Raw genomic sequence first — 26,071 nt, forward strand, 5'->3', positions numbered from 1 at the left:
AGGCCGCAGTTGTGCCCTTTCCAGGGCAAGCCTAGTGTAGAACTATGGCGACGTTCGAGCTCAATTTTGGCCCATCTGATGACGCTTTCGTCAAGCAAAGTGTAGCTGGCTTCGTTTCCTGAGTCCCGCGGCCATGCCGTCGCATAGCAAGCGCAACACCGCGCTCGCTTTCTTCACCTCATACGAGCGCTCCCTTCTGAAAACTGCGTGGGGCTCGCAGTCCCAGATCTTGTCCCGCGACCATTTCTTGCCTTTCGGCTCGTGCTCGCTGTGTCTGCTTAATGCCGTTGACCCCGTCGCTTGCCCCAATGGAGATATATTCTGCCGCGAGTGTGCACTAAACAACTTAGTGGCGCAGCGTGCGGAAATAAAGAGACTGGAGAAGGAATGGGAGCGGCGACGGAAAGAGGAATTGGAGAGCGAAGAACTCGAGGAAGCCGAAGTGAGAGCACGAGAGCTTGCTGAGTTCGAAAGAGTACAGGCCGGCTTGGGAAATGGCAAGAGTACGGAGCAGAAGGCTGAACAATGGCTGGAAGATCGTATACAAGGCGGCGACACGAAGCGAAAGTTCGAGCTAGACGAGGAGGAGCTTATGCGCATCGCCGCAGAAGAGAGGAAGAAAGTGCGCAAGGAAATGGATGAAGAGAGAAAAGCAGCACTGAAACACCTGCCTTCCTTCTGGGCACCGTCGCAAACCCCAGATGGCGGAGCCGGAAAGCTATCGATACCGGAGAAACCACCCAAGCTCAACACGCTGTGTCCGTCAAGCTCGGAGAAAGCCCCGCACAACATCTCTTTGAAAACTCTTACGGCGATAAAATTCACGGAAGAGAAGTCTTCGGAGACGGGGAAAACTCTTCGGTCCTGTCCCGCTTGTCGAAAGGCGCTCACAAATGTTTCAAAGGGTGTCATGGCCATACCATGCGGACATGTGCTCTGCAAATCCTGTGTGGAAAAGTTCATGAAGCCGGTCATGACTCCCGATCCGCATAACCCCGGAATGGAGCATGGAGTCATCAGGTGCTACGTCTGTGAGACCAACTTGACGACTGAAGATGAGCAGAGCAAACCGAATAAAGAGGATAGCGAGACTGGCAAGAAGGCCAAAAAGAAGAAGAGGGATGTTGAAAATGAGTACATAAAGAGAGGCCTTGTCGAACTGAAAAGCGAAGGCACTGGGTTCGCAGGAGGCGGGAAGAATATTGTCGAGAAGAGCGGTATTGCATTCCAGTGCTGATGAATCATTAGAAATGCTGCTACACTATTTATCTATCTCTCGAACTACGTAAAGAATACCTGAGAGCCATCGCCTTAATTCAAGATGATACAAGACCGTCAAGGTCAAGAAACGCATTGTTGCCTCGTTGGGTCCAAGTCCAGCAGACCTTCCACCGTTCCGAACACCCTCAGCTTGTTTGAGTACACACCCCAGAAATCGCTATGAAATGGTGGCATTAATGCGTCCAGCTTGAGTTCTTCTTTCGTAGCCGTTTCATTTATGTCTTTGCTGCTTCTCGCTTCAACTGCTCTGTCAGAGGCTGGTATGGGAAACGGAGGCGCGTTGGGGTTGAAAATGAATCTAGGACCAACAGCAGCACTCTCGTCCTCCTCTGTCTCGTTGTCCGATGCTGGGACGGAGGCAAGAGCTTCGAAAAGGGTTTTTGTTGCAAATCGACTTTTCACCTGGGGCGAGACCTTTTTACGTGGCGACGGTGTAATGTGCTTTGTGTTTTTTGAGACATCTGCGACCTTGCCACTGATCACCTGTGCTTGTGGCGAAGCTGTTGGACGGCTATCCAGCTTTTGTTTACCATCAGGAGTCACTGGTTGCGAGTTGTTCCCATAGTTTTCTTCAAGCACATACATTCCTTGCGCTTCCAGTTTCGTGCTCAGCAAGATCGCCACCTTTGCGGTCAAATAGGAATCGTATCCTGCTTCATGGTGCATCTTATCCGTCTCGTATCTTCTATGCTCTTTATGCGTCTTGATCCTAGGTTTCTGCTGCACTCGTAATGATTCCTCGATGGAGTCTAGGCTAGATGCTGGATTCATATTTCCACAGTTGTGAGTGAACATATATTTGGTGTCCACCACGAATGGGAAGAGCTCATGTATTCGCTGTTGAAATTCAGAGACGTCGTCGGGCAGCCTACCGAGAAAATTCGAATAGAGGTAGATAAGGTCCGTGAAACAGTTGTGCCCAACAAGCACAGGTCTTTTTCTCTTGAGCTTTTCGCTTGCGCGTTGGAATCGTGCCTCGAGCACTGTGCTATCGTAATACCGCGGTGCCCCGGTCTCCGGATCCTGGGCAAACCACATAAGGTCGATGTTCGCAAGTGATCCACCTGTCAGCGCCTCGATGATCCATCGAAATCCGGTTTGAGAGTAGATCTTTTTTTTCAGTCGCCTGTATTTTTCTTTACGGATTTGGTGTTCGCGACCTTCGTCCAAGGCTTTGATGACGACGGACTGACGCCGCGAAATGGTGACCAGCGAGGGAAATTCATTACGAATCAATTGATGAATTAAACGCTTGTCAAAGCTTGTAAGGTCACCTATTGCGTCGCAATTCTCCCTCCAATGAAGTGTGCGCGATCGCTGTGAGAGTTGTCAGATAGAGGCTCTACTACGTGCTACGACAACTCACAATCTCCAGGCTGTCCTCCTTCTTCCGAGTCAACCACTCGTGAACCTCACATCTAACTTTCTCCAAAAACTTCAGAGTCAATGTGTCGCTTTCCGCAATCAAAATATCTTCAAATCGATTCTTGTCATCTCTTGCCGTGAATTTTTCCTTAGCTTCATGCTCTTCATCTCGTGACAAGTAGGGAACTCCGTTCTCGAAGGTCAAGTTGAAGTTAAACCCGTTCCTGAGCAAGAACTCTACTGCACCGCTTTGGAAGGAGAACTGTCTCTCCAAATCTAGATCTTCATCGAAGACTGGACTGATTGGTAGGTTATAAGGTTGTAGGATATAAGTCTCCTTCTTCCTGTCAAGAATGGCGCAGGTGAGTCCGACCTGAAGTATTTGATATTTCTCTGCTGCTTGTTTGGTTTCCACATAACGCTCTTGAATGCTTTGCTTCTGTCGAATCGTCGGCTTGGTGGCAATACCGGAAAACTCAAAATCGATAGAGACAAAATCGGCATTCGAAAGAGCCTCCAGGATCTCGAGGAGCCTTGCAGGAAAGGCGGTTTTGTCTACGTCCATTGTGCAAAGTTTTTACCGGAGCCTTGAGTTGCGATGATTACAGTTTGATTCCGAGAGAAAAAAAAAAAAAAGGACGGGAAGGAGCGTCTTCGCATTTGCAGCGCCTTGCTCTTTCAATTGTAGATGGATTCAAATTCCCGAAAAGTCCATGGCCTGCCTCATGCGTCATGGAACTGCTCAACTGCGAAAGCCCCAACTCAGGCTTCCGGCAGCATTGTACAGTCCTCTTGAATATCACAATCTCTTCCTCAGGCGATCTCATGGGAGAGAAAAAGGAGTGTTTGTCACTGCGCGGTAGATTCCTCGCTCTTATGGGCAAACTGAGGCTTTTGTTGGTCGCCTGCAAGGATTTGTGTAGGTTAGAACCTAAAGTGCGGATTGAATCAAGCAAGATCTCATGAAATTCAGCTGCTTTGTTTGCTGCGCGGCTGCGAAAAGCGACTAATACTTACGATGATACTTTCCGTCAGCACCAAAAAGCTGGACATGTATGTAAACTACTCCGTTTGATTTGTGTCGCTATCCGAAATGGTCGTGCAGCTCACGCCGAAGAGTGCGTTTCGTGGCTCCAGCCACCTTGTTACATCAGAGGCGGCGAAGAGGTATTGTTTCCCAAGCGCAGTACCGTCACGAAACTCTCCCGCTCTTCACACCGTCAGTTGAGCATACGATACTGGTAAACGGAAGCATAGTGTCTGGCTCTGTTGACGGTAACAAGATGAAATAAGCATGTGCCAAGCCTGGCGTCCTCCACACAAGGGATTTGAACTACAAGAAGCTCCTACACCATTCGAGCTCACTGCTTGATTACAAAACGTCTCGAAATTGCAGAGAGCTGACACGACTGAAGGAAAATTGATTTCAAAGCTGCTTAAGATAGAGAACTGAAATCAATTTCTTTATATGGCAGTTCGCTAGGCCGCAGTCTCTTTAAAGTCGTGGTACCCAATCCCATCAATAAATGTGTAGTCCCAAGGACCTTGTTCCTTCTCTTCAGCAAGCTTCGTATAAGCCACAGCAGCAGCCGATCCACTCACTGGAACCACTGGGCCGCCATCAGGTCGACGCTCATCTGCATAATAGAATCTATTTTCCCATTAGCGTCCTCTGTGGCAGACGATAGCACTGAGCCCTACTTGATCCCCTGTTTCCGATACGCAACGCTTGCGTTACGTATCAACTGAGCAATAGCAGTCTTTCCCATCGCAAACGTCGTGACCGCCGGCGAAATAAAAGTGTTCAACTTATTTCCAGTGAAAATAAATGTCTTCGATGCCGACTCGGGGAGCCGCTTGAATCCCCTCACGGCATATTTGGCAGAAAAGAGCGCCGATGTAACATTTACGGCCCATTCTTGCTGTACTTGGTCGAGGTCAATCCCACTTAAAGGGTCATCAGCCTCGAGTGCATTCCTCAGAGCCGCTAGAAGAGCGTAGTCAGCAAATGAGAACGATCAATGCTAGACAGCGAAGCCACATACCATTGTACACTACTACTGAAGGAACTCCAAATTGTTTCTCGACCTTTTCAAACGCACTTTCGACCATTTCAGGCTTGGTTAAGTCTAGATTAACGCCAAAAAGACCATCCTCTCTCATGCCGTCCTCTATGCTTCGCGATGCGAGAGCCACCTTGTATCCATTTGCAGCAAACGCCTGAGCAACAGAGAACCCAATCTTTGGGCCAGCGCCAAGAATAAAGAGTACACGATTAGACATTGTGTTAGAGATCTGTGCGTTTGCTAGGCAACTTTCATTGTACCGCTGTGCTTAGATACTCAACTCATTCTCGCACTTCGGCCAGCCGAATTGGCCGAAAATTTCTCGACATAGCCCATGCTTAGAAATAGCTGACGGAGTTCCACCGAGCTCCGGGGTTTCTTGCTCACCTTTGAACGCAGTATATTCAGGATGCCAAAGGAGATGCATAGAACAGGAATATTGCACTTAGAGAAGTGGGAAGCATCTCCACGCAGAATCGACAGTATGAAGTGCGGTTTGGTAAGAGAATTGGCTTAATTTCTTCCTGGTGTTGATATGACTTCCAGAAAAAAGATAGGCTACGTGAAGCTGGCGTTACAAAGCAGGCCACTTTCGTTCCATCACCATGGTAGTTGGTCTTCCCCGACGTGAATATCTCTGGAGATTTGATGCTCCCGACCTCGCATGCCACCTATGAGGAAACCGCCATTTTCCGCATCTCTGTCTCCGTTCAGAATGGCCAACATGGGCTTCACGGCCTCGAACGTCGGCTTTGCGCCGTTTTCAGCCTTGCAGAACGGGCTGAGGTTGCTCACGGTGAAGCCAGGGCAATACGCGAAGACCTTGACCTTTGGGCCGTAGTTCGTGGATTGCACAGCATTGATCATGTTCAGTGCAGCCTTGCTTGCATTGTAGTGGACGGTTGGCGACTTGAACTCTGCCCCATGTTTCAATTGGATATGCACGGAGCCGGCACCGCTTGAAACATTGACCAGTCGAGCGGTACCGCTTGATTTCTTAAGTAGCGGCACCATCGCTTCCCCCAGCAACCAAGCTCCAACAGCGTTTGTCCGGAATGCTGTCATCATTTTCTCCTCTACCGTCATATCAGGTAACCAAGCGATTCCGGCACTATTAACAAGGGCATCAAGCCTTCCAGTTCGTTAGACCGTTCAATAGTAATTTTCTTTAAATCAACCCAGAGTTTACCTTCCATATTTCTCTTCTATGTTTTGCGCAGCGGCCGCAATAGACTCTTTGCTGTCGATATCCACCTGGATCATTTGCACGGAGCCCGCTAGATTTCTGGACTGCAGCCTCTCAACGGCGGCTTTGCCCTTCACAATAGACCGACAGCCTAAGAGCACGAGCTTGTTCTCATCCGCGAGAAGCTGATTGGCCAGCTCAAATCCGATGCCAGAATTCCCTGATATGATCAATAAGGGACGAGAAAGAAAAATGCCAATTTCAGTTCACCTCCAACAACTAGTATAATAGTTTGGTTCGGCGATGCTCCCATGGTCATTGCTGGCTATAGCCTAGACTTTTACTTCTGAGATTTGTGTCGCGGGAAGACCTAGAGTCCACAACAGTCCTTCCGAACGCAACATTAAGTACTCTGCTGCAGCGAATGGCAAAAGAAATTGAAATGCACATTGGCCACCGGACGTGAAACACCTGTATTTCCTAGCTGTTAAAGCTAATCGCCGAAGAGAACCTGTAACTTCATGCATCTCTCGGGTGCAGCGACCTAGTCGATATTCCTGGAGTTAAGAGCTCGTATAACGTTAAAGCCGAAAGAGAGTCAAACACCAATAGAGATGGCACTGTGAGAAACCATTGTATTGGCCACATACCATTACTCATCCAGATGTAAGCCAGTTCCATTTTCAAGTTGTGCGCTTGAACTCTTGCAAGGGCGAGACGAGCAGATACAGATTCTAGTTCGTGGCGGCTATGAGAAGTATCCGGCTGGCACTTTTTCATCGAAATCTAAAATCAATTTACTTACAACACAAGAGAAATCTTTAACACACTGCTCAAGCAGCAAGTCGGTTAGCTCATGCGACACTTGACGTCTTTGACTTGATGGTCAAACATATCTCGTATCTTGGATACCGATATAATTATGACTCCGTATTCGCGCGCACGGCCGAACGAATTGTTGGCTCTGGATGTGGCTGACGTTCTGTCATCGAAATCTTGACGCTGGCAACAGACGTATCGTCCCCATTAACTTCTCGATCCTGGCTTCCGCCGTCGCCACGCGCCGGCCGAGGAAACGCGAATGCTCACTCGTATCTGTCATTTCTTCAAGCCAGAATAGAAGTGAACCAGTATATCTTCCCGTACAGGGTGCTGAACATCCTAAGACATAACGCCGCTTCACTTCTTGTAAGTTCTCTCGTCTTGGAAAATTACATATGCGCGTCTTTGAGCTCATATTCGCATTCCCCAAAACCGACTCGTTCGGTCCCCAGAGTTACGCTTGAACGCATCTACAAGATGGCTCTGCCACTCCGACAGTCGTGCTCTTGGTATAGCCAATGGCCAAGGACTTAATCAACACCGTCTAGACGGAAATGTTCAAATCCTTCCTCTTAATTACACCGTTCCAGCCATGGTGGGTCAAAAAAACGCATTGCGCTGGTTATTCAATAGCTACGTACAATTTAGATCTACCAAAAATATCATCTTAGCCAATTCGGATACACTGTTAACTGAAGCGCGCTGTTCTGTCAACAAGTCGTATGATGTGAAAATAAATTCATCTCGACATTTGCTCGAGCTATAGAAGTTCATTCAATTTACTTGATTATGCTCTTTGTGTAAGAGGTTCATACACCGCAGCCAAGCTCCCTATTGGTCATGTCAAGTCGATGGCTAATTTTCGCCAGGACAATAACCTTGATTTGTTACTTGGAGTTGTTAAAATAACGTCAAATTCAGAAAAATGATGCTGGTGGCGTGCATCACTCGTTCATCGTAGATGATCATCCACCAGTATACTAACGGGTGAGTTCTTAAAATCGGCAAAATGATAATAAAAGGGTCACTAGCGTAAGTCCAAACGGCGCCTTCGAGAGAACCAGTTCCAATTGCGTGAAGAAAACATAGTGTGACGAAGGCATCAGTCAGGAGATAAATAAAACACCGTACATCGACTATACAAGAACAATCCTGTTCTTCTGCATACGAAAATGATTTCCCAGTCGAAATTGACTTCCAATATGCAGTGAAGCTTTTAAGACGCAATGCACATGTCCCAAGAAATCAACATAGACATTCATCATCTTGCCCCTCTAAACCACCTGGCGACGTCGTCCCTGGAACCTAGCGCATCCAATCCCTCGACGCCACCCTCATACACTTCACGTCCTAGCTCTTGGCACTTTTCGAAGACAGCATTGTACTTCTCCTCGCATCTGGCCAGGACCTTATTCACAAGCTCTCTGCTTAGATTCTGTTCGTCACCCTCGAGGAAATGCTTCTCTACTCGGCGAGTGAGCTCATTGACCTTCTCACGCGGCTTTCTAGCGTTGTGGTCCTTGAGCATTTTGGCAAAGTTGTTGCGCGAGGTCTGCACTCGTGTTGCGAGGGACGTTGGCGAGGCCGTTGGAGGAAGGGCCTGCATTGCCAGAGTGATTGTATCTATGAAATCCTGTCCCACGATCAGTGTTGGTCGAAATGAAAGAATTGGGAAAAAATACCATGATCTTTCCCAATGGCCTCCGCACAACACTATCAACATATACTCCCAAGTGGTCCTCAAAATCCTCCCTTGCATCCGCTTTACCAGCTTCGAGGACAGGGTCGCCCCGCGCGTCCACCTCTTCGACGTAGTGATTCATGTTTTCAATGAGGAGAATATGGGAGTTGAGAGCATTCTTCTCCTCGATCTCCTCGCGCGCTGCACCCAGTGTTGCGGCACCTGATGAACCAGCTGCCTGGATCTCTTTAGCTAGTCGGCGAATGGTCGTAAAGATTGCTTTATTGATGCGCTCGTAAGCGGCGTCGACCATCGCACGGACCTCACTATTCATAGCAGGTTCATCCGTTGCGGGTGGTAATTGGTTTTCGATTGCAGTTGAGAAGTCGGGGAAAGTCTTGATGAAGCCAACGACGCCTTTGCGCTTATCTAGCTTGACCTTGGTGGCTTCGATAGCGCGCACCTGGTCATCAACGAACTTAGTCCATAGTCCACTAAGGCGTTGTGTTTGTGTGGCAATGATCCTGTTTAGGAAGTCCTGGTTCGTGTCCTCGTATTGCGCGCTCGTCTTGTTAAGAGCATACATGATGCCAATGCCCTGCAAAGGACTCATGTCAGTTGCCCATTTGATAAGCGCCGAGATTTCTTTATCGAATGAACCGAAGACGTCTTCCATCGCATTGCTAACCCTCTTCGCCATCTCGCGATCAGGTTCGAAAGCCTTGCGTCCATATATGTTTCCTCCTCGGCGCGCTTCGGGTGGCGCAGCGGCAACAGCATCTGCAAAATCTATACTTTCAGTGCCGGTAGCATGGAAGAAGTCTACAATAAAGTTCTGCTCGACGGCAATCAGACCGGTCATTTCCTCCAGCGCCCCTTTAAATGCGTCGAATGGGAACATACTGCCTGCGGGGGCGCCCTTCGCACTTCGTTCTTTGTCTTTTTCAGAAGAAGCCTGTCTTAACCCTCTCGCAAGTGTCTGGCTACGTTTCACAGTTATGCGACGTGCTGTTGCGGCCATATTCTCGTTTTCCTTCTCGGCGTTGTGTGTGAAAAGGAGAGCATCAGTTTCGTCGGTTGAAAGCTTAAGCGAGAGTTTCTTCCACACAAGCACATTCGCGCTGAACTCTTCGGCATAGAGTGGCTTGGCACGGCTTTGATACATTCTCATTAGAATATCCCATGAAGGGCGATCCAGTTCCTTGGCAAATAGCATCAATGGGCTGTACGGCCACAAATCTGCTCTTGCAGCATCGAAAGGCTCTGTGCTCATCTTGGCTCCATTAGCCCCCTTCGTCCTGGAAATAATGTCCCTCGCCGAGAGCATGGCCGCGCCGAATGTAAGATCCATATGCTGTGTGAATCTCTTCAGAAACATCGAACACTCAGAGAGAAACTGGTCACTTTTCTCTTGCAGGGCAACCATTGAACTCAACTCGGACGATCCGCTTGCATTCCCTCCATTAGCCCCGGCCTTGGCATTTTGTCGGATACCTGGGTCGATCGTAACCATTGCTTTATACAATCCGAGCAGCGCTTGCTCAATACTCTCCAGTCCCTGTGGCGTGCTAGGCATAGGTCGTTTTAGAGGCTCTAACTCACGCGGCCCAATCGATATGGTCTTGAGCAGATTCTGCAGCTCCAATTGAAGTAATTTCTGGTTCGCTGTCTGTACCTGCAGACCCTGCGACTGAGCCTCAATGAAAGCAATGTCGTCATTAAGACTGCTCAGCTCTACGCTGTATAGTGTGAGCAGTCCATCGAGCTCATCACACTCCGCGATTGCCTTGTCTAGTAACTTCTCAACGGCATCAATCCGTTCATCCTTTTGATCGAGGCTGCTTTGACCTAACCAACTACCGGCCTCCACCCTCGCGATTTCTTTTCTAATATCCGCTTCCAGCGCTTCTACGCTCTTGAACTTGGCTGAAGTTGAAGTAGTGCCCCATCCGATGTCTTCAAGAGCAGCTTCGAAGTCCAGACCCTTGCCCTCAAAGAAAGCCGAGTCAACGCCCAAACGGGAGAAATACTTCATTTGAGTTACAGATCGTCTCTTCTTCCGGCGCTCTTCCTCTGCGAGTTTGGCTTTCTTTTGCGCTGCTGCCGCTGCCATGGCTGCCTCTAGAGCTGGATCTGGTCCCACAGGTAGTACTGGCCGCTCTTTCTCCCCTCCTTTCGGAGGGGATAAAGGACTGGACACAGTGACCTGGGGAAGCGTTTCTGCGGCCGGTATTTCTGGTGGCGGCGCCGCACCCTTGGCCGACGTGGGAGTGGCTTGTACGGAGTTATCCTCCTTGGGAGACTCGGTCGACTTAAGGCTGTCGTCCGTTTTCATCCTGTTCAAGTTCCGAGCCTGAAAGACGCCCGAAATTCCATCAGAGTCCTTCTCTTTTTCATCTCCACCGGCGCGAAGCCTAGCTCCTGCACCTCCTGGCCTGGGCACGAAGGCTCCATAGGCTGTTGCCGCCGTTTTGAACATTTCCCTAGCAGTCTTCTTGTTGCCACCAAACATGCGGCCCAGTCCTGGCCTAGCTACTTCTTCCTCCACAGTCTTTTTGGTTTCATCTTCCGATTTGACAGGGGTTGGGTCACTTGTAGATTCGAGATTGGATTCTGCGGAGGCCGGAGGCGATACGGCAGAAGTACTAGGTGTCTCTGGTGTGAGCATGGGAGTTGCGCCATCCATCCTTGACTTTGGCGAAAGAGGAGCGGGCAATAAGCCATCCGTTTCAAGGTCCTGAGATGGCGCGGGGGAAGGTATGAATCCTCCTGGCATCCTCTCTCGTCCTTTAAGAAGACTCTCTGTGCTCGCGGAGGCCTGGTTCGCGACACCACTTCCAGGAGGACGTAACGACACAGCACTAGAAGACTTGAAGCTTGCTTGGGAGCCATTTGGTTGCGCACCAATCATAGGAGGACGTCTCCGCTCTGGTAACGACGCATCTTGGAGAGAGTCGGTAGAGCCCTGTGAACCATTGCGCATGCGTCCTGTGTCACCAAACCCATTTGGAGGGCCTGGACGAGGAAGTGGAGGAATCTGTTCGCCGAGGAGCGGTTGTGCTCCATTTGGACGGCCCGATATTCCTAATCCCATCTCTTCTCCTCGAGTCCTCGATGGCGAACGCCGCTCTGCGCCTCGCCCCGCTGTCTGAGGTCGCATTTGCACCGAGTCCGGAGTTCTGTCCCGCGGCCTCTGCGCATTCAGGTTTGTCATTGACGCTGAAGGTGTGATACGGCCAGGTGGTCGCATCTGTTCTCGGCTTGGCATGCGGTTGATAGCTGGATCAGAATAAATATTACCTTGCAGGCTACCTGGTGGCGGATTTGACGTTTGAGACGAAGGCGACCGCTGCCCGAAGAAAGCGGCCTGTCCTGAATTCGCTGTAGGCGGCCTGTTCCGTGGAGGTGGTTCGAGCGACGCACCAGGTGGTGACGTTGGCCCATCCACCCCCAGAGGCCCTCTTTGTTGTCTTCCTGGACTGAATGGCGGAATCTGCGGCGCTGGCCCAGATGGCGAGGAGGCGCCAACTGGGTTCCTTGGCCCCCCCTGTTGCTGCACGCTTCCCCCCCCAAGCATAGCCTCTACATCTTTCTGTGGGAACCCAATAAGCTCCGGGATCTTGCCCTGAGTATATTTCCGATAAATCTTCACTAAACTAGCAATGAAAAATTCCTTTTCTTTAGCCGTGCTAGCTTGCCAGAAATACGGTTTGCCCATCGTCACCGTGAAGCCAGTGTCGCCTGCCCAAGATTTCTGGGTCTCTTCTTCGGCATTGCGTGGCTGGAACATGTTCCAAGACTGGACCGCCGACAAATCCTCGAGATTCCATGTTTTTCCGATGGAGAAAGTGTAGTTTGCGTTTTCGCGGGCCTTGTGGACGCGTACGCGGCCAGTGTTGCGGACGGCGACAATGATAATGCGGGCTTTGTTTGCAGAAGGAGAGTCGGGAGGGTGTGGAGTTTGTGGAAAGGAGGAGTCTTCGGTGACGCGAATGTGGGTGATGTACGACTCTGACACTATGTTTATCGTTGCCATTGGTTAGCAGTCAGGAAGCGGTCTGAGGGGTAACCACGCCAAACGTAAACAGACATGAGGGTATGCATGTAGTCGAAAGGAATGGGACAGGAAGACATACGTTGCCCCGAGTCATCGTACTTTGAGAAACAACTCTCAATGATCCTCCTCTTCTCATCCTCGAATTTCTCCGCGCGTGTCATCTGTCCTTGCGGTCTGCCCGCCGGCGGGACAGCATTCCCCCTCTGCGGCGACGGCTGTGGTGAGAAGCCGGCGGAGCGCTGTGGTTGTTGAAATCGTGGATCCATGATAGCTGCTGGTTGTGATTGTGATTGTGGTCCACGGATGCGAGCTGGCCGACGGTAGAACGCTCCTTCTAGGCTCTCGCAATTCGGATTCGTCGAACGTCCAGCCCCAGACGGATCCCCTTAGGCTATCGTTGCGAGTCGTTGTGGCATGCACTGCGTCATTGTGCTAGGTGTGAAATTATATGAACCCCGTGGCTCCGCGCGGCCTTGGGGGGATGAAGGTTGCAAACAAGTTGCTCCGGCGCGCACCTCTCTTGGTGCCTCTCCCTGCCTGCGTCTGGTCGCTGGGTGCGTGCAGGTCAAATGCTCGTACAGGGGAGAAGAAAGTCAAAAGCCTGCTAATACTTTGTGTGAGCCCTGATGTGCTGGACGAGCAGGCAACGTGGTTTCTGACGTTCCCCTTCTGTCGTCCCGTCGCGGAACGCCGCAGTCTGAAGCTCGCGCCTTAGGTTGCCTCAACCGTCCCAGACAGGCCCATCCGCCAAGCCAAACCTGTAGGAGACCCACCAAATGCACCCATGCTCACTTACCCGGCCATACCAGCACGTTCCGTATGCTGAAAGAACCTGGAACATGTGGTATGGCTCTGGGACTTCTATGCCTCATATGTAGCACGTCTGGGATATCGCCAGTCATCCAAATGCTCCGATGTGTCTATCAAACGCCTTACCGCCGGAAGCTTGCAGCAGCCGCTGGAGCACTGTTGTCTAGCAATCTTTTTTGGACCACGTCACGAGGAGGAGCTTTTTGTGGAATGAGATGGAATTCAATGAACATGCGAGATCCACTGTCTCCTCATCAGTATTGCCTCTCTCATGCTTACGCTCGACTTCACCACGTCCATCGGAACAATGAGCACATTCGCCATTTCCTTATTGGGCCTAGTGTGTAGACCCTTGTAGCTTCCAAATCTTTTTCTTGTCTCGCTCCTGCCTTTGCGCAAAAAGTTGCACGGCCAGGAAAGAAAATTCAAAGAAAGATATCAGGCAGCTGCACTCTTACACTTCATCGTTCCTTCTACCCGTAAGCTCACATATCCGCCTCTGCCTTTTTTTAGAGGTCAAAAGGAAATCTTCGTGACCGTAGCAACTAATCGTCTGCACACAGAAGCATCATCGCTACACCGCAAAGAGTTGAGAGCACGCTCAATTGAGTAAGCCACGATGGCACCCTCTGGCAAGCCTACCAAATTTGCGGACGTGCCTTTGCCCCTCCTAGACATCGTTAATGTCTTCTTGTATGAACATGGCTTCCAGAAAACGGCACATGAGATGCGGAGGGAGACGCTGAAGGCCGAGGGAAAGAAAGAGGGCTCTAGCAAAACCGTGGTGTCGTGGCAGAATGCAGGAAAGGGTGTTGCGGACTTGATGACAATTTACAAAGAATGGTCTGAGAAGTCTGGAACCGCTTCGAAGTCTGCAAAGAAAAAAGAGAAATCGACCAGCAGCGAGGAGAGTGACAGTGAGAGCGACAGAGACAGCGACGAAGACGTTGAGATGAAAGACGCTCCAACTGCTAGCGAAGCGACGAAGAAAATCGAAGCAACTGCCGCCTCCAAACCGAAGAAAATAGCAGAAAGCAGCTCAGACGGCGAGTCTTCCTCTGAAGCAGATTCGGACGATTCGGACTCAAGTGACGAGGACGAAAAGGCCAAAGTTAAAAAACCAGAGCTTGCAAAAGGAACCACTGCTGCTCCTTCCGCTAAGCGAAAAGCCCATGACTCTAGCTCCAGTGAAGACGAATCCAGCTCCGAGGAATCGGACTCTGACAGCGAGAACAAAAGTGTGCCTGCGAAACAAGGGAAACCCGTTGCAGCTGCGCCACCTTCCGCACCGATCGCCAACCCATTGAAGCGTAAAGCTGCAGATACATCCAGTGAATCTTCCTCTGATGACGAGTCTTCCTCTGAGGATTCGGAGTCCGAGGATGAAAGACCAGCTGCAAAGAAGGCTAAGATCGATAACAAATCGACTCCAGTTGGCAATACCGAAACAGTCTCGCAGAAAAGTGTTGAGTCCGAAAGTAGCGATGAGTCTTCATCCAGTGAATCGGATGACGATAGCGATGACGAATCGAGTTCTGATGACGACGAAGAGGACAAACCTAAGCTTTCTGTGAAGGAGGCTGCAAAAGCTGCTGCAAAGAAGGAGGCTAAACAAGCTGCAAAGATACCGTTGCCAGAGTCGGACGACGAGTCAAGCTACGAATCCTCCTCTTCTGAATCCGATAGCGAATCTGAATCAGACAGCGAGTCTGAGGGTGAAGAGGCTGTGACAAAGGCACCAAGCAGCAAGGCTGCTTCCAAGGCGGTTCAGCAGAAGAAGAAGAAGGTCGAGGAGTCTTCTAGCGAAGAAGATTCATCGTCTGAGTCTGAAAGCGAGTCTGAGAGCGAGAGCTCCTCGTCCGATGAGAGCGAATCTGAAGATGATAAGCCCGCGTCAAAGAGTGCCAATACCACAGTCAAGTCCGCACCGGCAACTAAGAATAATGACAAAAGCTCAAGTGACTCTGACTCCAGCTCGTCTTCCGACTCAGATTCAAAAAATGACGTCAAAAAGTCCAAAGGTTCATCAAGTACCATTAAGCAACTTCCCACGCCAGCGCTCACAAATGGTAACGGCTCCGAGTCCAGTGCTACCATCGGCAATACTAGTCCATCCCGTCAAATCGCTACTCCCGCGAGTGGGAATGCAAGCGGGAAGAAGAAAAAGTCTAACGTACCATTCAGTCGCATTCCAGCAGATCAGAAAATTGACCCACGGTTTGCGAGCAACGCGTATATACCGAATGACTATACCGACAGGGCATATAGGGATTTGAGCGTAACGAAGGGCAAGGGTTTCACTAAGGAGAAAAACAAGAAGAAGAGGGGCAGCTACAGAGGTGGTGTGCTAGATACAAGTGTGATTAACAGCACGAAGTTTGACGATTGATTGTTTTGAAATTCTCGTCGTAGTGAGATGGGGAGTGGGATTAGTTCTGCTTGGAGAAGGGTGTTTTTGTGACTTTAAAATTATTTAGTCGCAATGAGATAGGTAGATCAACAAGCGAAGAAATTGAAGTTGTTATCTTGTCATCAATTTTCAAATAGACGTGTCGTTTATGTGCTAAATGCTCCAATGGCATTTCAACTCCATCTCCGCAAGCCATGGCTTGATTGTCTACAACAGCACAGCAGTCTCGAGCTAGGTCAAAAAGAATGAGAGAATAGGAAGTCAGTTACGTTATATTAGGATGCATGTACAAAGGACGTTTTCTGCAAACCTGAATTTGTATGTCCTTTGCTATCGAGCCTTGGCATATTACACCTCGTCGCAAACAACATAGTTGTCCTCAACCGCGGTTGTTATGACGTGAAATCGAGAAGGTAGTTCTAAAGCCAACCAATTCAAATCTGCGTAGCCTTTGTAAATAACAAACGTCCATGCCAAGTCTGGCGAAAGGAAGGAGATCGAGTCATCGTTAGAAACATCTTCAAGCGGCGAGAGCAGGCGAAGCGCAACTTCACAGGAACACGTGCCCAGACGCGTCTGATCTTTTCCATTTCGACGCAAAAGCAGGTAAAAAGGGGGTTCGCCTACATCAAGACGTCGTGCGAGCTGACCATGTCGCAGGCTATACGGAACGGAGAGGTGCCGTGCGCTTCGAGCGTATTCCCTCATTCTACTCGCATCTAATCGTAGCGAAGCGTTTTGACATGGCCACCATCGATCTTGCACGCGTTTATGAAGACGAGATGACGCGCTTTTGTTACGCCCAGATAAATGCGAGTTGCTGAAGAGGACGCCGGATGTGTTTAATGCATCTAACTACTATGAAAAGTCGGGATGTTGTCCTAGACGGCCGTTGATTGGCGGCTCTGCTCTTACTTCGCCCCGTTCACAGTCAACATGTGGACATCTCAGCCACTCTCCTCGGATCTTTCCCTGTCTTCCTGCGCCGCATCTTCCCAGATTAGAGCCTCTTTCGTGATCGTGGTCAATACGATATAGACGCATGATGCCGCTCTGGGAAGCCTCAGCCTTATGTATGATGCCCATTAATAAGACCAGTCCAGTGGACGAAGATGGAACCGATCAATTTATGCTTCTTTCTACATTCCACAGCTGCCCGCCTTTGTGGTACTCAACGTGCTCTACAGACCTTGAAGCTCGTTGCGACCACCCTCCATTGAGGCCGCCATTAACGAGACTTTTGAGTAGCTTATGGTCCCTTTAAACTAGTTCAGATTTTAAGCACTATGGCGAACCAGACCTATCGATTCTTTAGGCCGCCGCTACCTCGGGCAGCATCGGTCGAGCCTCCGCGCATGACGCCCTTCGAATATAGCGACTCTCCAGATGTGATAGGATATGAGCGAACCACTCCAACAATCAACGTCCAAAGTCATGACCGAGATGCACAAGAATTGTACAAACCGGCCGCATTTGCCCTCCATGGACAAACTCAACAAAAGAATTCCAAGACTTCGAGCTCAAATGCGTCGAGTTTGTCGCATTTTCTTGATAGGGAGCCTGGCGAACCCTCCGGTGTTGAGCATATTCTAGCTAAGGAGCCCATGGAGAAGGCCGTGCCACCAATTCAAGTCGTGGAAGAAGTTGAACACACAAGGCACGGCGTCCGGAATAGCGAGGCGGAGTATCAAATGCTCATCACGCCGCCAGTCCGACAGCGAATCTTGCCAAATGGCGTAGAGATTGACCCGAACGACGTATTGACGCAGCCACTAGGCACACAAGAGGTGAACACGTCGACGTGGAACAACTCGCCCACAAAGCTGGCTCCTCCGATCAACAGTTTACCGATGAGCACGCCTGGTGCTCGTTCAGTATCTAACGAAAGTCCGTACGACGTCACCCGGCCGACGTGTTCGCTGAACGTGGTGTGCTATCGTTCCGGCAAAAACGGATGCGAGCTGCGGCAGGTCCAGACCGTGCTGGCGTCTCGATTCAAGAACGCAGAAGCGTTCAAGAAGACGTGCGCCCGCAACCCACAGCTCATCTCCACGGACCAGCGGCTGTTCGACGAGCTCAGACGCCTGTACGAGAAGGAGATGTGCGGATTTTGGCGACGCCATTTCTCGCTGAAGACGCTGCGTGGTCTGCGCGTGCTCGCGGTGAGTTGTTTCTCTGGCGGTCCTCGCGTTGCGTCCTGAGCTGCGCTGACGCACATCCAGTACTCGCCCGTCAATCGGCCCACCGTCGTGCCGTTCGACGAGTTCGTCCTCCAGGAAATGCTCTACGCATACACGCATCCGTCGCAGGTGAAGACCGACTCGGCATGGATAGAGTGGGTCTTTCGCTTGAGACGTCAGGAGCAACGGCACGCGCTCGAGCTCGTCGAGGGCTGGAATACAACACGCATCATTGTCGCCGGTACCATCCCATGGGCTGTGTCCTGTGTCTTTGGCATCATATGGGCCGTCACGACAAAGGACGTCCAGGGCGCCTTTACCATCGCAAGCTTTATACTGACCAGTGCCACCATCGTACTAGCTCTTCTGGCCGTGATTAGCGGGATTGAGAGTTCAGGGAGGTCGAATTTTTAACCATGGAAAGGATCTCCACCTAACCTCGTGCGTAAAGGAACGAGGTCGAACCCCTGGCTGCTTTACCGCCGCTGGAGAGCCGTTCAAAGCCTTTAAGGTTCGTTCATCTAGCTGCAGTACGCCCGTGTTACATGCCTGCCTTTAGGCGGGCCGCGTTCTTCTTTCCGTGTCTAGTTGACGTTAAATTGTAACCGTGGACTTTCACTGTAAATGTTGTTTTCTTACTATCAGCAAGTCATTCAAACACGGAGCGCCGGGGGAATAGCCACATCCTTAACTCCGTTCTTCGGACAAAGGCAAACACTTCACGGTTAGAACGCGGAGTCTTGAGGGGCAAAGCGCAAGTCGTTGATGAGGACAAAACTCCACGGACCATGTCCCAGGACTAGAAGGTGAGCGTAAAGATTTTGTCTTTTTCCATGGTGCTCAACTAGGACAATGAGATGGCATCGCACCGCTATGTTTAGGCTTTGCTAGCTTTTTGGTTCTCCTGCAATAATGGATACACAAAGCTCTTTCACCACCTGACTGCTCATTGTCTCCATATCGTACAAATAGTGCACCGTTCTCTCGATCCGAATAGACGTATACCGTACAGATTACCTCCTTATCTTCTCCTGGGGTACCATGTTTGCTCTTGCCGCCACAGCCTGCTTATGCAGTGCATCCCTCTTCGCCCAGACACTGCTCTTCCCTTCAACCACATTCACGATTTCCTCCGCTACCTTTTGAGCGAACATGCCGCTTCCACTGCCCCTGCTTCGCCTCTTTGATGCGGCATCGATGATCCAATGGATAGCCTCCCAACGTCTTCTCCGCAATGAAAGCGGTACGGGAACTGGGAGTGCCATACCACCACCCGCAGCGCCTTTGAGCTGCTTGATGCGTAAAATGGGTGCAACACTATCGACAGCCAACTGCAGGTAGAGGACTGGGTTCAAAGGTAGATGGGCTGCGGGTGGGTGTTCGGGGAGCAAACGAGGCGAGTCGAGTTTGGGGGGAGGAGAAGTGCGGAGGTGCGAGAGGATGAGAGCAACGTTCTGTAGCCATCATCACAGTCAGTGTCTATCCAACGCAACACGTTTACAAATGGAACGGCTCAGGAGAATGAAAGAATCGAAAAAGGACATACGCGCTGGGCAGCGGCCTTCTTGCCGTCACGGATCAAAAGGCCAACGAATTGCTCGACAATGTTCTGGTGTCGATTGTGCAGGTGGCGAACGCGGGCTCGCGGCTCCTTGGGCGTGAGATCGGACATGCCGCTTTCGACGACAGCAGACTCGATAGGGCCTGGGGACGACGTCATGCTCATTGGGCTTTGATTCCGACGTACGGACGTCGACATGGCCCTCGACTGTGCGGCAGGCGTGTGATCTCTCCGGAAGGCCGTCGTGGAGAACGCCCTTGTCCCCGACGGACTATTTCCCTTCTTCAATGCGTCCTGCATCACCTTGGGAAGGTTTTTCTGGGCTTCCTTGTCGTCCTTGACAATCTCCTCAATGGGCGTGCCCTGCTGCAAATCGGGACCCTGTTCGCCTCTTACTTTGGCCATCACCTTCGCTTCTTCCGAGACAGCCATGTTGTGGTCGACATTCGTGCGCTCCTTGATGTCCTGGTCCGTCGTGACGTTCGGGTCCTTTGGCGAATCCGAGAAGGGCCTCGCGTGCGCACTGCCATTGAAAACCCGCCAGCTGGACGGCGAGGTTTTCGGTCGCAGGACCAGCGTCCTGGGTGGATGCAGCACGTTTAACCTGGGCGGCATGGCGTGCAGAATATGGGCGTGAAGTTGGTGGTGGTGGTGGTGATGGCGATGACAGAACAGTTCACAGCACGGACCGAGTCCGAATTCAGCAAGTCACGCACCTGCGCAGGCGACGAAGCTGGGCTGTTGCTGCCTGACGGATGCTTCTTCGCGGCCTCAGGCACGGAATGCATTAGCGCGGAGTGGCAGTCGAGCGGTCTCAGCGAATCAACCCATGACCAGCGCACCTGCAAGGGCCGAACAGCTGGCATTCCCTCCCCAAAGCACTGCGGTACCTTCCCAGCCACCGCATTACTGCAGCACAGCGTGAGAGACGTGTGTTTCAAGCCCGGTGGATTTTGTACTTGGCTGGCCATGGAGGGGCGGGAACGACTGATCGCATTTCTCTTGCGTGCCCTTCAAACTGGCGCTCTCACCCGTGGCACCTTGGTCTAGTTCTAGTCATCAATTCACCATTTCGCGAAGGCAGCAAGCAGCAGCGACGGCCACAGCGAAGACTGCAGCCAAAGCCACCGCCGTCTTATCCGTGTTCGCGCACAGATTGACCGGTGCGATTGTACGCTCGACGCGTTCATTTCCCTTGGCTAGAAAGCTCGCCTCAAGCTGTACCATACGTGCCCTTCATGCCTGATATCCATTCACTCAGCCCTGTCCTCCACTCCACGCAACAAGCTACCCAACCTTAAGTTTTACAGCTTCCATATATATATACTGTTCCTTGCAAAAAGACCAACATATATATCCTTTCCTTTCTTTCTCTCGAGACCTGTGCTACAACCCAAGGAATGATGGACGACATATACGACAACGGCTCTCTCGCGGCGTCCCTAGAGGACTTCGAGCACGATCGTTCGCCCACCTTCAACCCCTCCCTCAACAACTCCGCCTTCCGCTCCGAAGAATCAGAACCCGACTCAGACCGCCTGTCCGCTCCATGGTCACCTCCCGTATGGCGAAAAGCAAATAGCGGGTGGATGCGACAGCACAGGTTCCCACCACCCGGCGCATCTGTATCACATAGCACCAGCCCGCTGTACGAAAGTGCAGGAGAGGGCGACGACACGCTATTGCCGTCCAATGTGCCGCTACCGCCATCGCCGCCAAAGGAGACCCCTGGAGCAAGTCCGGAGAAGAATGATTCTGACGGTATTTACGGACGCCGGGACTTTCCCCAGCCATTTGGTGGAGGTCAACCGATGACGGAAAGAGAGAGCTCCGCTGCACCGGATCACACTGGCAACTGTACGAACCACAGACAATTCTGCGATTTCTGTTGTTTGTTTTTGCGGCTAATGAAACACATCAGATTTTCGTTTTGCCATGAGGGCGGAGGTCCAGCATAGAACAGACCCTTATGATGGTGCTGTACTATGGCTTCGAGACACGTGCTCGAGGATATTCAGGACATGGACCTCAACGCTTACTGCCTGTACGGTCGCCTTCTTGGCCTGGTCGTTGATGCGATCGTTGCTGTCGACGCCGACACCTCTGCCGACGCCGGACATGCTCAAAGCAACCCAAATAGCAAGGACCTTTGAGCCTCTCATTTATTATTCGGAAAGTGGATCGCAGCACATCAGCGACATACAAGATACAAGTGTCGCCGTCTGGGACCTAAGTGAGAGCGTGCGATCGTCGAATTTCACATCAGCTCCCATCATAGTCAAGCAACTTGACGAGTTGAGCGAAAGCTTCAAGAATCTTGCCGTGGTGCTCACAAGCTTCTTCTCCAATGTCGAAGGCGATATCGACTCCATTCTCATAGTGATGGAATGGTCGAAACGACATCTTCAGACCATTGACACAACTCCCGCAGGTTCGATAAGCTCACTCCTCGATAACTTGCACGGAATGCTGTCGCGAATCGGACTCCTCGAGACATCGTCGGGTCCTACCCCCTTAGGCTACCTCGTCAAGTTCACACTTGGCGAAACGTCATCCCAGCGAAATGCAGCCACACTCCGACGCACCTTTAACGAGTTCCTGAACGTGCTTGAGGATGCAATCAATAATGAATTGCAAATGACGCTCAAAGTCTTTGGAGAATTCAACCGTATCGACACTCAGCTCCTCAACATTCAACGCACCGTCATCCGTGAGACAGATCAGCAGGAACGCGAAGAGGGCGAAATGCTCTCCTCGTTGTGGACACGCCTGATCGGAACGCGTGCGACTGAGCTCCGCAAGTTTGAAAAGAACAAGAAACTGCTCTCCTCCATTCGCGAGACTTCCGTGCAGAACAAGCACATTCTGCTTGATCATAACGGGAAGCTCCTGCAGCTGAAGTCGAACTTGGAGGTTCTCCGCAAGAAGCTGGTCAGTCCTCTCGTGAGGAGCAACGATAGCAGTGCACTTAGTGTCGAGGAGCAGATTGCAGGTTTAGATGACACGTATCTCCATCTCAAGGCCGTAAGGGAAAGGCAGAGGCAGAAGACATTGGAGAACCTTTATGCGAGCGCCGCGAGGAGGGTGCACCTCAAAAGCGGAGCTAACGGGATTGATGCCACCGCGTCAGGGGGGGAAATAGGTGCAGCGTGATTCTGAGTCGTCCCTCTCTCCTTATCTTTTTTTTTTTCTTTTTTTTTTTGCTATAGTTTATTAAAAACGCGGTTTTTGCTAGATGCATAGTCGTTCCGGGGAGGCGCGAAAAGAAGGGCGTCTTGCGTGTCTAGGGTTCTAGCATAGGGTAAGTTCCTGGCTCTCGCCCAGCGGCGATGGAGCATGACGTCCAGGTGCCTTGTTCAGGAGTCCTCCGCTGGTTGTAGAGTTTGAAAGGATCAAATGGTGTGTAGCATATCATGTGGGCGTCGGTTAACGTCGAATTACGCGAACTAGGAATAATCGACACCTTTTTTTTTTCTCTCACGCCTGGTTTAATTTTTTTTTTTTTTTGGTGCTTCCCAACGGGAGAAAAGATGCTCAAGGATGACCGAAGAAACATGTTCAGCGAACGCCTCTTGGGACGCTGGACACGGTTCTCACGAGGATTATGGCTGGTCAAGTACAACCAGGCTCGATGCGCAGCTCTTGTCGGAGATGGAGCCGAGAACACCACTGTGGTCGCAACTGTCGAGCAGAAAAGGATCCGAAGAAGGATTTTCTGACTTTTCCAGGCCCACCGCTTGTCGTCCGAAGATCCCACGTCCTCACGGCCGCCATTGCTCTGTCATGATCGATTCAGGTATTATTATGATTTTGGTATGTACAGACATTAACTAGAAACTAATTTGTACATCGACGTCATGATCGTGACCGTCCAGCATACGGATTTCTTTTTTTTTTTTTATTATTATCCTACAAGAGAGAAAACAAACAAGTGCGCTTCGAATGGGCGAACTGCTCCTCTTCAGAAACGCTCCGTCCCTGCTGTCTCCAAGTCGCCGACCAGAACCTCGTCTTCCGTTTGCGCGTTGCGATTCGGCTTTTGCAGTAAAGCCAAGCAAGGCGTCCGACGAGGGCAAAGGCGACCAGTCGTCCCGAGCGACGCCGCCGTTCGCAGAAGAGTTCTAGGGCGCGACCAGAGAGGTCCAGACCAGTCGACCAGGTCACGGCAATAATCTCGGTCCAAAACACCAGGGCACAGAGGTCGTCCAGTAGCGGTCGCGCGACGAGCCAAAAATACGAACGGCGCACACGTGCCGAGCAGGTGTGGGAAAGGGCACTGGTGGGCCCCGAGCGGCCCCTACCGGCGATCAGGGAGCGCCGACAGATCCCCGGGAGCATCTCGCCCAATTTCCCGAATCGCATGTTGTCCGAGCCCTTGGGGAACTATTCTTTGTTTTCAAGGGTGGAGGTTTCGGGATTACGGGGAAAAGGGGGGGTTGTAGGGAAAAAGGAAGTTGGTCAGAAGGGTGCGAGGAAGCTCTAAAAAAAAAGTTCGTAGGGGTGAGCCGAGGCGGTTCTGCGTTCGTGCGACGAAAAACGGAGACTCGTGGAGGCCTTATATGCGGCTTGGGCCGTGCCTGATCCGCACGAAAGCTGACGAAATGCAGGTCGGCCGTTGGCACCCGCTGTGCAAACACGACGCGCTGAGTGCGCCGCGAACTTTTTTTTTTTTTATTCGACTTCTCGTTTCGTCGCCTGATGTGTGAGGGACGCGCAGTGAAAGCGCTGGACAGCGCAGCCCATTTACCGTCGTCATGATCTCGTAAACTCGTAATCCGTCGTTGCCTGGGTTCTGAGAGACCTTTTTCATTCGTCCTGTCGGGATCGACGATCGCGAGAGCTGCTCGAGTTCCAGTATTGCATTTCTAGATCGATATGGCTGAAGTCGTTTTGGCCTTGATCGTTTTCCAGGATCGCATTGTGACTGCTGGCGCTGTTGTTTCGACTACTGTCCTTTGCTTCTGTGTGCCAGGCCTCGTAGGTTGGGAGCTTTTCGTCCCGCGTGACGCCACGAGCTTCATTGTACGGAGCTGTAAGGTTGCGCATATGGTGTGGACGCGACTGTGATCGATGTTCGTCACTGCTGATTGTGTGGCTGTTCATGTGACGCAGCTTGTAGTCCTTCAACCTGTCCAGCGCAGTCTTGAAGTCGTCTAGGATGATCGTGTCGGTGAGACACTTGAACACAAACGCGAGCTTCCAGAACGGGTTGATTCCTTCCGGTAAACTCGATTGAATTGCCTTTGTCACGGAGCAAATGTCGACTACGATGAATCCAACGGACAGCAGCATGGCACCGAGTAGGACGCCGAATCGAGGAGACACCCGTATGAGCTCTACGATGCCAAACTCGTACCGGCGAACGATGTTCCAGAACAGACTGCAGGTCGTGAAGATCCACCAAGGATCCCTGAAGATGGCCTCGTACGGGCGAGTATAGTGAAATAGGTTGTTGATGTTGTTGAAATAGGTGAAATTGGCGTAAATCTCGACAATCCAGTAGGGGATGGACAGCAGGACCGTTCCAATGTAGAACATGCTGACCTTCTTCGAGAGAAAGGGCTTGTTTTTGAGCCACGCAATGATGTTGTGCATGACCCAGGATATGTTCAAGAAAATCGCCGTGACCGACAGGTACCATCCGTACACAGGTGGTTTGGGGAACATGAATGTTCCGTGCGGCATTCCAAAGCACAGTTCGATCAGAATGAGTTTGTGCAGCACTACACCACGCCGCATGTTGGAAATTGTGATGGCTGCCATGATCAGGAGTGCGCCGACTGCGAGGCGATTCAGCACGCGCTGATCTTAACTTGAAGCCAAATGCACTTACCCATGAAGCCTTGCGCCCAGGACTCGAGGATAGCGCCATCGCTGCCTGCGGGCTTTTGGATCTCTGCTTGTCTGTCGACCATATTGGAGACGATTTGAGCAACGCGGTCCTGTGCTAGGTCCAGCTAACTGGATGACATCACGCGCAAATTGAAGGTGTCGGAATCAACAGCGGCTAGGACGGGGTCGCAATGGAAGACAGAGGCAAAAATGAAATAACAGAAGAATAGCGTACGGTCAGGTCGAACAGGTGAGAAAAGTCTAATAGACGATCACGGCAGAGGCGGAGACATGGAGTATACGTAGTCTCGTGCGAGCTTGTCCCGGCGAAAAAGTCTGGGGTTAGGTTGAAGCGACGGAGAATCTAGGCGCTGTTTGGACGCCACCAGACTAGTAAGCACGCATTTGCGAGAGTCAGAGTTTTGCTTTGGACAGTAGCGCGCATCCATGAGCCGACAGGGGGGCCGAAGGGGACGAGAAACAATTACAAGATCTCATGGTCGTGCCGTGGCGAGCTTTTCCTTGTTGCGAATCGGCCAGTCCTTGGTTGGACGGACTCTTGACGCTCGTCTGCCCACCCGTCGGCAGAGCGTGGCATGGAGAGGGTGTGCATGATCACGTCGCTTAAGCGTTCCATCTCTTCGTCAGCACTTGTCAGACTGGCCAAGTGCGGAGAAGCACGAGGAGGAGCAGGAGGAGAGAAATGCCTCTGCGCTCAGTGGTCTCGCATATAACGTCGAGCGTCTCGTGTTGGGCAGCACATCATTTCAAAACGGCGCGAGATCGAACGAGAAAGAAAAACCCTTTCCGCCGTCTTTCC

General features: G+C 51.2%; 10 protein-coding genes across 10 annotated transcripts; 4 read left to right on the forward strand and 6 right to left on the reverse strand.

The window, feature by feature from the left end:
- Nucleotides 1-52: 52 nt before the first annotated feature.
- PV09_06178 (uncharacterized protein) lies at nucleotides 53-1,346 on the forward strand. The gene has a single exon (XM_016359777.1). It carries the CDS (start codon nucleotides 134-136, stop codon nucleotides 1,235-1,237), a length of 1,104 nt encoding a protein of 367 aa, XP_016212225.1. The 5' UTR covers nucleotides 53-133; the 3' UTR covers nucleotides 1,238-1,346.
- Nucleotides 1,258-3,282, reverse strand: PV09_06179 (uncharacterized protein). The gene is made up of 2 exons (XM_016359778.1): nucleotides 2,648-3,282; nucleotides 1,258-2,598 (listed from the first exon to the last, which is right to left on the reverse strand). The coding sequence occupies exons 1-2, from the start codon at nucleotides 3,209-3,211 to the stop codon at nucleotides 1,342-1,344; spliced, it is 1,821 nt and encodes a 606-aa protein (XP_016212226.1). The 5' UTR covers nucleotides 3,212-3,282; the 3' UTR covers nucleotides 1,258-1,341.
- PV09_06180 (uncharacterized protein) lies at nucleotides 3,270-4,967 on the reverse strand. Its single transcript, XM_016359779.1, has 4 exons — nucleotides 4,692-4,967; nucleotides 4,348-4,633; nucleotides 3,664-4,297; nucleotides 3,270-3,605 (listed from the first exon to the last, which is right to left on the reverse strand). Exons 1-3 carry the CDS (start codon nucleotides 4,927-4,929, stop codon nucleotides 4,126-4,128), a joined length of 696 nt encoding a protein of 231 aa, XP_016212227.1. The 5' UTR covers nucleotides 4,930-4,967; the 3' UTR covers nucleotides 3,270-3,605; nucleotides 3,664-4,125.
- Nucleotides 4,968-5,312: 345 nt separating this feature from the next.
- PV09_06181 (uncharacterized protein) lies at nucleotides 5,313-6,217 on the reverse strand (the record flags this gene model as incomplete). The annotated part of the gene is made up of 3 exons (XM_016359780.1): nucleotides 5,313-5,844; nucleotides 5,902-6,118; nucleotides 6,169-6,217. The coding sequence occupies 3 exons, from the start codon at nucleotides 6,215-6,217 to the stop codon at nucleotides 5,313-5,315; spliced, it is 798 nt and encodes a 265-aa protein (XP_016212228.1).
- A 1,504-nt stretch (nucleotides 6,218-7,721) lies between these two features.
- Nucleotides 7,722-13,138, reverse strand: PV09_06182 (uncharacterized protein). The gene is made up of 3 exons (XM_016359781.1): nucleotides 12,538-13,138; nucleotides 8,403-12,418; nucleotides 7,722-8,353 (listed from the first exon to the last, which is right to left on the reverse strand). Exons 1-3 carry the CDS (start codon nucleotides 12,722-12,724, stop codon nucleotides 7,982-7,984), a joined length of 4,575 nt encoding a protein of 1,524 aa, XP_016212229.1. The 5' UTR covers nucleotides 12,725-13,138; the 3' UTR covers nucleotides 7,722-7,981.
- Nucleotides 13,139-13,664: 526 nt separating this feature from the next.
- Nucleotides 13,665-15,797, forward strand: PV09_06183 (uncharacterized protein). Its single transcript, XM_016359782.1, has 2 exons — nucleotides 13,665-13,747; nucleotides 13,832-15,797. Exon 2 carries the CDS (start codon nucleotides 13,888-13,890, stop codon nucleotides 15,655-15,657), a length of 1,770 nt encoding a protein of 589 aa, XP_016212230.1. The 5' UTR covers nucleotides 13,665-13,747; nucleotides 13,832-13,887; the 3' UTR covers nucleotides 15,658-15,797.
- Nucleotides 15,798-16,608: 811 nt separating this feature from the next.
- Nucleotides 16,609-18,810, forward strand: PV09_06184 (uncharacterized protein). The gene is made up of 2 exons (XM_016359783.1): nucleotides 16,609-17,840; nucleotides 17,901-18,810. The coding sequence occupies exons 1-2, from the start codon at nucleotides 16,965-16,967 to the stop codon at nucleotides 18,270-18,272; spliced, it is 1,248 nt and encodes a 415-aa protein (XP_016212231.1). The 5' UTR covers nucleotides 16,609-16,964; the 3' UTR covers nucleotides 18,273-18,810.
- PV09_06185 (uncharacterized protein) lies at nucleotides 18,607-20,083 on the reverse strand. The gene is made up of 2 exons (XM_016359784.1): nucleotides 19,405-20,083; nucleotides 18,607-19,312 (listed from the first exon to the last, which is right to left on the reverse strand). The coding sequence occupies exons 1-2, from the start codon at nucleotides 20,032-20,034 to the stop codon at nucleotides 18,872-18,874; spliced, it is 1,071 nt and encodes a 356-aa protein (XP_016212232.1). The 5' UTR covers nucleotides 20,035-20,083; the 3' UTR covers nucleotides 18,607-18,871.
- Nucleotides 20,084-20,516: 433 nt separating this feature from the next.
- Nucleotides 20,517-22,586, forward strand: PV09_06186 (uncharacterized protein). Its single transcript, XM_016359785.1, has 2 exons — nucleotides 20,517-21,276; nucleotides 21,341-22,586. Exons 1-2 carry the CDS (start codon nucleotides 20,820-20,822, stop codon nucleotides 22,570-22,572), a joined length of 1,689 nt encoding a protein of 562 aa, XP_016212233.1. The 5' UTR covers nucleotides 20,517-20,819; the 3' UTR covers nucleotides 22,573-22,586.
- A 620-nt stretch (nucleotides 22,587-23,206) lies between these two features.
- Nucleotides 23,207-25,660, reverse strand: PV09_06187 (uncharacterized protein). The gene is made up of 2 exons (XM_016359786.1): nucleotides 25,253-25,660; nucleotides 23,207-25,199 (listed from the first exon to the last, which is right to left on the reverse strand). Exons 1-2 carry the CDS (start codon nucleotides 25,332-25,334, stop codon nucleotides 24,226-24,228), a joined length of 1,056 nt encoding a protein of 351 aa, XP_016212234.1. The 5' UTR covers nucleotides 25,335-25,660; the 3' UTR covers nucleotides 23,207-24,225.
- Nucleotides 25,661-26,071: the final 411 nt, after the last annotated feature.

The sequence above is a fragment of the Verruconis gallopava genome (assembly GCF_000836295.1).
Source record: "Verruconis gallopava strain CBS 43764 unplaced genomic scaffold supercont1.21, whole genome shotgun sequence".
Classification (NCBI taxonomy): domain Eukaryota; kingdom Fungi; phylum Ascomycota; class Dothideomycetes; order Venturiales; family Sympoventuriaceae; genus Verruconis; species Verruconis gallopava.

Coding starts and splice junctions, on each gene's coding strand:
- PV09_06180 (XM_016359779.1), bottom strand. CDS start 4,929: ATGTCTAATCGTGTACTCTTTATTCTTGGCGCTGGCCCAAAGATTGGG. Junction 4,634..4,691: donor TTCAGTAGTAGTGTACAATG/GTATGTGGCTTC, acceptor ACGCTCTTCTAG/CGGCTCTGAGGAATGCACTC. Junction 4,298..4,347: donor TATCGGAAACAGGGGATCAA/GTAGGGCTCAGT, acceptor ATGGGAAAATAG/ATTCTATTATGCAGATGAGC.
- PV09_06187 (XM_016359786.1), bottom strand. CDS start 25,334: ATGGTCGACAGACAAGCAGAGATCCAAAAGCCCGCAGGCAGCGATGGC. Junction 25,200..25,252: donor CTGGGCGCAAGGCTTCATGG/GTAAGTGCATTT, acceptor ATCGCCTCGCAG/TCGGCGCACTCCTGATCATG.
- PV09_06184 (XM_016359783.1), top strand. CDS start 16,965: ATGGCGAACCAGACCTATCGATTCTTTAGGCCGCCGCTACCTCGGGCA. Junction 17,841..17,900: donor GTGGTCTGCGCGTGCTCGCG/GTGAGTTGTTTC, acceptor ACGCACATCCAG/TACTCGCCCGTCAATCGGCC.
- PV09_06183 (XM_016359782.1), top strand. CDS start 13,888: ATGGCACCCTCTGGCAAGCCTACCAAATTTGCGGACGTGCCTTTGCCC.
- PV09_06185 (XM_016359784.1), bottom strand. CDS start 20,034: ATGCCGCCCAGGTTAAACGTGCTGCATCCACCCAGGACGCTGGTCCTG. Junction 19,313..19,404: donor AGAAGGCCGCTGCCCAGCGC/GTATGTCCTTTT, acceptor TGATGGCTACAG/AACGTTGCTCTCATCCTCTC.
- PV09_06179 (XM_016359778.1), bottom strand. CDS start 3,211: ATGGACGTAGACAAAACCGCCTTTCCTGCAAGGCTCCTCGAGATCCTG. Junction 2,599..2,647: donor AGGAGGACAGCCTGGAGATT/GTGAGTTGTCGT, acceptor CAACTCTCACAG/CGATCGCGCACACTTCATTG.
- PV09_06182 (XM_016359781.1), bottom strand. CDS start 12,724: ATGGATCCACGATTTCAACAACCACAGCGCTCCGCCGGCTTCTCACCA. Junction 12,419..12,537: donor GTACGATGACTCGGGGCAAC/GTATGTCTTCCT, acceptor CGATAAACATAG/TGTCAGAGTCGTACATCACC. Junction 8,354..8,402: donor GGCCATTGGGAAAGATCATG/GTATTTTTTCCC, acceptor ATCGTGGGACAG/GATTTCATAGATACAATCAC.
- PV09_06178 (XM_016359777.1), top strand. CDS start 134: ATGCCGTCGCATAGCAAGCGCAACACCGCGCTCGCTTTCTTCACCTCA.
- PV09_06186 (XM_016359785.1), top strand. CDS start 20,820: ATGATGGACGACATATACGACAACGGCTCTCTCGCGGCGTCCCTAGAG. Junction 21,277..21,340: donor ACCGGATCACACTGGCAACT/GTACGAACCACA, acceptor GAAACACATCAG/ATTTTCGTTTTGCCATGAGG.